The 10,753-nt window shown below is 34.9% G+C and overlaps 1 protein-coding gene across 3 annotated transcripts in view; it reads left to right on the plus strand.

Annotated features, from left to right (window-relative positions):
- Positions 1 to 10,753, plus strand: part of LOC107719071 (potassium/sodium hyperpolarization-activated cyclic nucleotide-gated channel 1-like) — a 109,492-nt gene that overhangs the window by 71,549 nt on the left and 27,190 nt on the right. For all 3 annotated transcript variants that reach the window (XM_016526382.1, XM_016526381.1, XM_016526380.1), the window contains exon 5: positions 10,339 to 10,485. In XM_016526382.1, coding sequence (XP_016381868.1) covers positions 10,339 to 10,485 — 147 coding nt within the window. The remainder of the gene's footprint in view (positions 1 to 10,338; positions 10,486 to 10,753) is intronic.

Raw genomic sequence — 10,753 nt, forward strand, 5'->3', positions numbered from 1 at the left:
ATGTATTGCCTATAAGATTAAAACTGAGAAAATAATCCCATTTTAAATTACATTGAACTTTTTTTTTTTAAATCAATACTATTTACCATTTAATGAAATAAGATATAAGATGAAATCAGGCAAATTTTATCCTAGCTCTCACAATCTTAAATGATTTCATTTTTTTATTATTATTATTTTTTTTTGCCAAACTGTAACACAATATTTCATGTCTTTCTACAGATGGTAATAACATTATTATTATTATTATTATTTATACATTAATAAAAATAATAATTATTGCTAACATACATAAATTAAAAGTATAATGCATTAATAGTAGTAGTAGTAGTAGTAATAATAATAATACAATTATTAATATTATTGTTGTTTTTGATGATGATGATGATGTGTTTATTAGTAGTAATAATAAAAATACAATTCTTTTTTTTGTTGTCGTTAATGTATTTATTAACAATTTTATTATAATAATAATAATAGAATTTATTATCATTGTTGTTGTTTTCTTGTTGTTAATGTATTTATTACCATATTTTCACAATAATAATAATGATAATAGAATTTACTACTACTACTACTACTACTACTACTATTATTATTATTATTTCCAGAAAGGCATGCAATACTGCCTTAGAGTGTGGCCAATATGATATAACAAGAACAATAACAACAATAATAATAATAATAATAAAAACAATAATAATAAATGCTGTAATCAGTGGTTTTATAAGAGATCTGATGAAGAATTTTCTGAATCAGCTCTTGCACTGTCCGACTCATTGCTGATCCTATCTGCTGTTCCATTTGCAAAGACAAGCATAAGAAAGCCGACTAATGGAAGATAACCACGCTCCAGCGGCCTTATCTCTCATCAGTCCACTCATCTGTAGCTTTGCAGTAGCAGATCTCTTATGATCAGCAGATCAAACCAGCACATAGATGAGATCAGACCCAGAGAGGAGCCACGACACGTGGTTGTGTGCCAAGCAGGGAGCTTCATAGGAGTAGAAGAGTTCTTTCAAAGTGCAAGATCAAAGACGATCGGCAGGAGAGCGTTTCGAGGAGAAGTTTCTCTAATGTGAGGTCAACGTTCACCTTATTCACCTGATGTCATTTCTGATATCAATTTAGGAATAAACCCAGCCATTTTTCCTGGCATTTACAGAGCATTCCACAGCAGGAGCGTGAGGCGACAATCTTCTTTAAAACGGCATAAACAGCTAGAATCCTTTGTCAGATCAGCAGTCCTGTTTTGTAATGCTTTACGAATGTTGTTGTGTGACCGAATGCAAAGGTTAAACATGTGGACTGTTTGCTGGATGCTTAAAGACATCTAAAGCCAGGTGCACACCTGTTTTTCTGTCCTTCCTTATGATTGTTGCTTGTCAGATTCTTCAGTGTCCCCGGTAAGAGCTTGAAATTCAAAGCAGACTGTGACATCAACAGCCTTTTATGTCAGTTTGTGTGATATATATCTTAGGACTTTGGTCATGACTGACAGATGTTGACTAGATGATAATTCACCGCATTAATGTTGTCTGTGAAATTTGCTGTTGCTGGGCGGGAAAGGAAAGGTAATTTTGATTGTATGATCATGACGTGAGGGGAATGCTAAATAATGACATTTATATTGCACATCATATTATATAAATAACCCTTAACATGGATTATAATGCAATATGATATGCAACAAATATTTAATTATTGCTTATAAATATGTATTTAATGTTGATACAAGAAACTAATTATATATAAACACTGCAATTGCTGTGCTTCTATTTTTCGGAAATTGTGGCAAAATCAAAGTATGCAACGAATGGTTTATTTTGTGTTTTTGTTACTTCAACAGGATCCCAAAAAATAGGGACAGAACAATAAAAGGCATTATGACCTCAAATCATCTTGCCTATTCTCATATTCCCTTGTAACAAATTAGGAGATCCGTATTATCATCCGCCTCACATGACTGCATCACAGTCTACCCTCCCCGACCAGGTGACTTTGCAATTTGGTGGAACAAAGCACCTTTCGGGTAGCTGTATTGTCCCTTCACTTTGAGGTGCAGCCGCAAGCACCTGAGACGCAGGAGAGATGCACACAGACTAGGCGGATTGTTTCTGACATCTAATATAACCCTGCCAGAGCCCAGCACACATTTAATGTGATGACTGCTTCTGCAAGAAGAAATGAAAAAAAAAAGAGAGAATGGTGATAAACAAACCTAATCTTGACAAAGCATTTCTGTTCCCACGCTGATAATAAACCCGAACATGGATTAGCTTTCTGTGCTTTTGCACAAGATGTAGTGGAGAGGAAAAATCTGGGTAACACTTTATTTCGATAGTCCACTTTAGACATTCTATTAACAGTAAGTAACTTTGCAACTACATGTCAACTAGCAGTTATAGAGTATTAGTAGACTGTCTGCTTAATATCTTCTAACACTTTCTTTGTCAACATTCTACTAACCCTAAACCTACCCTAACAGTCTACTCTGAGAGTTAGTAGACATGTAGTTGCAAATTAATGAGAATTAGTTGACATGTAGTTGACATGTAGTTACAAAGTTACTTATAGTTAATAGAATGTCTAAAGTGGACTATCGAAATAAAGTGTAACCAAAATCTGAACAAGCCTAATATTAACACAAAGGAAAGGAAATGGATAGTTCAATGTAATGAAAGGGACTGGACTGGAATAAATGGAAAGTAACTAAAAAAGAAAATGTAAGGAAAAGGAAAATGTCAGAACAGGAAGGAGAAATGGAATGAAGGAAGGAAGGAAGGAAGGAAGGAAAACTGGAAGATAACATTTTTTAAATGAAAAGGACAAGAAATGGTAAGAAAAAGGACAAAACAGGAAAGGAAGGAAGGCTGGAAGATGGAAAGGAAAGGAAAGGAAAGGAAAGGAAAGGAAAAATTATGCAATGTAATATAAAGGGGCAGGAAAAGGAAAAGGCCAGAAGAGGAAAGGGAAGTAAGAAAATAAGGAAGGAGGAAAAGAAAGAAAGAAATAAAACGAGTAATGACAAAGAAAGAACGGAAAGAAGAAAGGAAATAGAAAATGAAAGGTAATGGAAAGGTCAGGTAACTGAAAACTGGTCAGGAAACTGAAAGAAATGTATGGGATAAGGAAAAAGACAGAACAGGAAGAGAGGAAGGAAGGAAGATGAAAAGAAATTGGAAATGAAAAGGGTAGGAAAGGAGGTGTCAAAAATGAAAAGAAAAAGAAAAGAAGAGGACAGTATAGGAATAAAGGAAGGAAATGGAAAAGGAAAGCAAAGGTAATGGAAAAAACAGAAGAGGGAAGAGGGAGGCAGGGAAAGTGGGTAAGAAAATAACGGGGGACAGGGAAGAAAGGAATGAAGGAAAGCAGGAAGAAAGAAAAAGATAAATGGACTGTGCAATGTCACATATCAGCAGGAATAGGCTGATAAATCATGTCGATGACCCTTTTGAAGCGGATATATAAACATGCTGCAGACACTGAGAGGATGCCTGCTGTCATTCACACAGACGGCTGAAGCATTTTAGCATTACCTCAGTGGGAATCATGAAGTCCATGTAAGCAAGCTTTATGAAATCCCTCAGGATTTGCTCAGGCAGTACCAATGATATTTGTGATTTAAGCCACATGCCCAAAACAGCTTGACTTCTCTGTGGCGTCTCACCACCTCAAGACTACTCTTTTAAAAGCCTCTGCACTAACCAAAAAGTTTCCCTCTTTGGGAGTTCAGCGTGAATCAATGCACTGCAAACACAAACAGGTCTTATCATGCTCTGACAGACGCGCTGTAATCAAGGTAGAACAAGAAGTGACATTGTTTTCTGTTTTCGCCCTCATTTTCATCGTCCCCCGCCATTTTACCGCAGCTTCACTGGCCTGCAGTGTGCAGGATGATGTTTATTCACAGGTGCTGTCGTCACCAGGCTGTGGCAATCCGTTAAACCAAACAGGCTGATTCCCTGATTCTGCTGTGTGTGTGTGTGTGTGTGTGTAAGCAGACTCTGATTAAAATTGATGAGTTTCTGGAGTTTTTGATCTCCAGTTCGTGTTTTTCCACATGCGTTTGTGTAAGAGTAGGGCGACCATCTGTCTGGTTTTAGGTCGGACAGTCCGTTTTTTAAATACTATGTCCATCTACCAGCGCAACCTTGAGCCAGATGCTCATTTGTCCAACTTTTACCATCATTATTTTATACTTTATCCAATGGTATATGTGACCCTGGACCACAAAACTAGTCTTAAGTCGCTTGGGTATATTTGTAGCAATAGCCAAAAATACATTGTATGGGTCAAAATTATAGATTTTTCTTTTATGCCAAAAATCATTAGGATATCAAGTAAAGATCATGTTCCATGAAGATATTTTGTAAATTTCCTACCGTAAATATATCAAAACTTATTTTTTTTTATTAGTAATATGCATTGCTAAGGACTTCATTTGGACAACTTTAAAGGCGATTTTCTCAATATTTTGATTATTTTGCACCCTCAGATTCCAAATATTCAAATAGTTGTATCTTGGCCAAATATTGTACTATCATAACAAACCATACATCAATGGAACACTTATTTATTCAGCTTTCAGATGATGTATAAATCTCAATTTTGAAAAATTGACACTTAAGACTGGTTTTGTGGTCCAGGGTCACATATAATGACTAAATAAATAGATTTAAACATAGGCTAAGTTTTAACTAATTTTAAGTGACCTACATTTTAGACACAATATTGTCAATATATTCACTCCAATATAATTCCGAACAGAGTAACAGCAGGACGTTTGCATCTCCGATCAACACAGTGATGTTTCGTTCTTGAATTATTTAACATTTTTAACAAATCACCTGAGTCAATGATTCAATGACTCATTCATAAAGATAATGGCTGCGTCCAGAATCGCATACTCATACGCGACCGCTAAAAAAGTATGTTCTGTATAATACGAATGTGTGTAGTATGAATGTATCTGGATGTACTACATTTGCCATGTCATTATCATGTGACCTACCAGTGTGAGTTGCGTCGTTTCTCTGCCATTCACAAATCCTCTCCCGTGACCTCATGGGATAGTAAAGTATCCATCGTATCCAAACTTTTCGGCAGAAGTAGTAGGTCATCCGGGTACTTTTTGCCTACTCTTTTATCAGTACTGTGAATTCAGACATATTTCTTTTGTCACATACTGTTTTTCACCTACCAATATAGTAGGGAGGTATGCGTTTTTGGACGAGTGAGTGAAAATGTTTAAAATGGATATTAATTTCAAGATTTGCTAAAGATCACATTTAACAATGTATTATATTTTTAGTGTTGTTACCGTTAACTAAAACTAATTTTTTAAGTGTTCATTGACTGAATGAATGAAGTGAAAATTAGTGACATTAATGATAGTAATTGAAATAAAATAAGCTGAAGTACTAAAATTATTAAAACTAAGATAAAAATAAATGAACACTAAAAGGAAATACTAAACACAGCATTGTGCTAAGACTATTTTATTTAGGCACAAACATATAATTTATATTTATTTATAGAATTAATTATGAATTTTGCTGCATACGTGTGAGTGCAGTTGAGTATCTTATACCAATTGATAATCAGCCATAAATTATTTGTGCATCCATATAACTGACTGAATAAAAACACTAGCTGAATTGAACTGGTTTCATCATGAATGAACTTTAAACAGTTATTGAACTGAACTGAACCAACACTGAACTGACTGGAGCTCAATAATGCCTCTATTGTCTGGTCACAGCTGCTTTACAGCAGAATTTGGCTTTTTGAAGTTTGCAAGTGTGAATTATTGACTGTGAAGCAGCTTTGATACAATCTAAAGCAATGTCTAAAGCATTATTAAAGTAAAGGTGACTTGACTATTTAAAGACTCATATTGCAAAACTATTTTAGCGATTGGTTAAAATAGGTTGCCAGTGGTTGGTAAATAAAATGCATGTTTTAGCGATGTACATACCACTGTTAGCGATTTCACCTCTTTGTGTGTACACAGTACTCCTGTCTTCATTTATGAGACACAAAGTCTCCTCAGACACGTATTCTAAAATCAGCATGCTCAAGCTAAAGCAGCTGGTACCATCTTAGCATCCCACAGCCTGAAGACATCAGCTCTTAAATTCTCAAGGCCTCTGTCTAAGAGTCAAGGATAAAGACTTCCTGTCGGGACTCTAAGTAGCCTACAATCTAACTGTCTAAAGCATTATTAAAGTAAAGGTGACTTGACTATTTAAAGACTCGTATTGCAAAACTATTTTAGCGATTGGTTAAAATAGGTTGCCAGTGGTTGGTAAATAAAATGCATGTTTTAGCGATGTACATACCACTGTTAGCGATTTCACCTCTTTGTGTGTACACAGTACTCCTGTCTTCATTTATGAGACACAAAGTCTCCTCAGACACGTATTCTAAAATCAGCATGCTCAAGCTAAAGCAGCTGGTACCATCTTAGCATCCCACAGCCTGAAGACATCAGCTCTTAAATTCTCAAGGCCTCTGTCTAAGAGTCAAGGATAAAGACTTCCTGTCGGGACTCTAAGTAGCCGTGGGTCTAGCCGTCTCCCTGTCGCAGATGCAGCAGAGAGAGACGGGGAGGTTTTGGAACATTAGTCTAATTGCTTGGTGCTCGAATTGTCATTTAAAGCCATTTCACCCGCACTGCTAAAAGATCACGCGGTCCACCATCAGATGTTTCTGTGCCGCTGCATTTCCCACACACTGCCATCACATAAAACACATATCGCTTTCCATGTAAAACAATATGTTTACGGAAATAAACATTTAAAAGTGCTGTATCCTACATGTTTACAGTACTTACAATCACTAACTTAGGAACAAGCGTGTTGTTTTTGTCACTGTACTGTTCAGATTTCTAAGGAAATTAGTCGTTATGATTGGCTAAAATGAATAGCACTGCTTTACTTACATTTTCCATTTGTGAAAGGAATACTACATTTGCCAGATCATGCACTGTTAATTTGTCCCACGATGCAATGCATTCAATCTGTTCTTCCATTTCCAATGTGATAAATGAACTGAAAGTGATATCAGTGATTTTGAATGTCAACTTTTGGCAGTTTGATCAAGGAGATATTTTTACCCAAATTGAGATTTAAAATAACCGTTTTAATTTCTGAGAAAAAAAACTACAATCATCAAAAGTTTTAAGTAAATAAATCAATTTTTTTATGAAATAATTTAACACTTCAGCATGGATGCATTAAATTGATTAAAAAAAAATAGTATTGAAGACATTAAAGAATTAATGTAAAAAGTAACAGTAAAGATCTTTCTAAAGTGTGTGTGTGTGTGTGTGTGTAAGTTATTTTAAATTAATAATATTTCAGGATGTTACCGTTTTACTGTCGTTGCATAAAAACCTCAACATGCATCTTTTTACAAATAGAGAATATAGCTTGTGCTGTTCTGCACTGTATGTCAGAATTGTATCTTATTAAAGCAAGGAAAACCATAATACAGCCAGTTTGAATTTGTGGAACAGTTTCTTTAATGGCTCTAAAAGGTACACTGATAGAGAATAGACAATAGAGAATAAACAGGCCACATAGAGTTCATGTACCTAACAGCATCTATTGATTAATCGTGAACAGAAGAGCTGATATAGATATTCAAGTCAATCCATGCAAAAGTATAAAATAGATTGTTCTGGGACAGATATAGACCGTGTTGGTATAATTTCCTGTGACGGTATGGAGTGGGCAGCCTGCGTAGCTACAGAAAGCATAAGTAATTGAATTTATGCGTAACCAGAGATAGGTAACAGGGAGCAGGTGTTGCATTAGACATTCCTGCTCTGATGTCATCAGCCGAGTTGGCAGACAGGAAGTGTTCATCCGCATGCACCACCTGCCCACAGACAATGACCCAGCACATTTCTCTCTCTCTGTGTGTGTAGATGCGTTTACACAGGATTCATCTGAATGGCTCATCACTAAATCATGCATGAACAAAAAAAGATCATTTCATCAAACGCCTACACAGAAGGGCCATTCATTGCTCTTTCATAGCTCAGGTAAATGTTCTGAGTTTTGTTTCATTTAAGGAGCAATTCCTTGGGGGAGGGGACATAAAAATAGAAACAACTGAGACAATAATAGCCCAGATAATTTGGTCTCGGATGAATCTGATGAAATTTTTGAAATCTCTGATTTTTGATTGCAGACTTTGATTGCAAATCTGAAGACATGAACACCATGAAATACAAATGTAAACCACTGACATTTCTACTTCACGAACTACTCTAACTTGCATTTAGTCATTAAATAAACTTACACTACAGTTTGAATATTTGGGGTTGGTAAGATTTTTTTTTCTTTCTGAAAGAAGTCTCTTATGCTCACTAAGGCTGCATTTATTTGATCAGAAATACAGGAAAAACAGTAATATTATGAAAATAATATTACAATTTAAAATAACGGTTTTCTATTTTAAAAAATAACATTTAAATTTCGTGGCAAACGTAATAAATTTTTTCAGGATTATTTGATGAATAGAAACTTCAAAAGAATGGTATTTATTCAAAATAAAAAAAATTTGCTTTATATTATATTATATTATATTCTCACTTTTGATCAGTTTAATGTGTCCTTGTTGTATCATTTATTGTTTTATTTAAAAAACAGAAAAACTGTTATGATTATTATTGTTAAAATATTGTTTTGTTGTTATTATTAGAATTTTTAATGTGTTTTAAAGAAGTCTCTTCTGTTCATCATGGCTGAATTTATTTGACCAAAAATACAGAAAAAAAACTGTAATATTGTAAAATATTTTTATCATTTAAATAATGGTTTTCTATTTTGATATACTTTAAAATATAATTTATTTATGTGATGCAAAGCAGAATTTTCAGCATCATTACTCCATTCTTCAGTGTCACATGATCCTTCAGAAATCATTCTAATATGCTGATTTATTATCAATGTTGGAAACAGTTGTGCTGCTTAATGTTTTTTTTTTTTGGAACCTGTGATACTTTTTTCAGGATTATTTGATAAACAAAGTTAAAAAGATCAAACAAATGCAGCCATGATGAGCAAAAGAGACTTCTTTAAAAAGCATTACAAATTTTACTGATCCCAAACTTTTGAACGGCAGTGTACATTTGTTTTGTTTCGTTTCGTTTTGTTTCGTTTTAAAGAAGCAGGAGACTAACGTGTGGTGTGCAGTGATTTTGGCTATAAATTTGCAAATTTGAGTGTCAAAGAGGTCAGAACACCCAGTCCTGTCAAATGTAATCAAATTCCTAAGATATCTATTGTACAGTTGTACAGCTGATGTTGCATATTCTGCCCAAAATCTCACCATGCTCATCATAAATGCTCATCTGACAAGAAACGAAACAGAAAAAAGACACACTTTAAGCAAAAGTCTCAATTTGCCCTCCATTTAATCAAATTGCAATCTAGGAGAAACAACTGGGAGTTTACTTCCAAATCTCGTTAACTTGTTCGGCTCCAGCGGTTTACTGAAAACTCTTTCTCTCATTCTCTCTCACAAACATGAATGAATGGATGAATGTTTTTCTTTCTTTTTTTTTTCTTTAAATTTCTTTACCATTTAAAAATGCTTGGGGGAAAAAAATGCTAAAAGATCTGCTATGATATTGCAATAGAAATGGAAAGGTCAAGCACATTGCATTATGGGATACAGTACACATTCATACCACACAGAACATTATCATACAGTAGACAGTATATATTCATTGGGATTGTATCAAAATTACCCAGAATGCAGCACCCATGTCATCATGATTGAGCAGACAGAGCGAGTGTCTATTATGACACAGCAAAGTGAAAGATAGCACTGACGACTTCATCCCCAAAACATCTTTAACGAAGAGACTTCTTTAAAAAGCATTACAAATTTTACTGATCCCAAACTTTTGAACGGCAGTGTACATTTGTTTTGTTTCATTTCGTTTTGTTTCGTTTTAAAGAAGCAGGAGACTAACGTGTGGTGTGCAGTGATTTTGGCTATAAATTTGCAAATTTGAGTGTCAAAGAGGTCAGAACACCCAGTCCTGTCAAATGTAATCAAAGTCCTAAGATATCTATTGTACAGTTGTACAGCTGATGTTGCATATTCTGCCCAAAATCTCACCATGCTCATCATAAATGCTCATCTGACAAGAAACGAAACAGAAAAAAGACACACTTTAAGCAAAAGTCTCAATTTGCCCTCCATTTAATCAAATTGCAATCTAGGAGAAACAACTGGGAGTTTACTTCCAAATCTCGTTAACTTGTTCGGCTCCAGCGGTTTACTGAAAACTCTTTCTCTCATTCTCTCTCACAGTACAAGCAAGTGGAGCAGTACATGTCCTTCCACAAGCTGCCGGCTGACATGCGGCAGAAAATCCACGATTACTATGAACATCGCTACCAGGGAAAGATCTTCGATGAGGACAGCATCCTTAACGAGCTCAACGACCCGCTCAAAGAGGTGAGACACAAATATCTCATAGTAGTGCTGACCCAGGGTCAGAGCTAATGCGGCCACGGGTACATTTGAACATAAGCATCTCAGAAAATAAGAGCTGATCTAGGATAATCTCCCTGTCTGGACGCATAATCGCTTTCATTTGGATATGAAAGGAAACATCTACTGTAAGATTAACATCTACTGTATATTTGATTGAATATTATGATATAATAATAATAATATTATTATATATATATATATATATATGTGTGTGTGTGTGTGTTTTATT

Source organism: Sinocyclocheilus rhinocerous, unplaced genomic scaffold (genome assembly GCF_001515625.1).
Source record: "Sinocyclocheilus rhinocerous isolate Xijiao unplaced genomic scaffold, SAMN03320098_v1.1 scaffold663, whole genome shotgun sequence".
Classification (NCBI taxonomy): Eukaryota; Metazoa; Chordata; class Actinopteri; order Cypriniformes; family Cyprinidae; genus Sinocyclocheilus; species Sinocyclocheilus rhinocerous.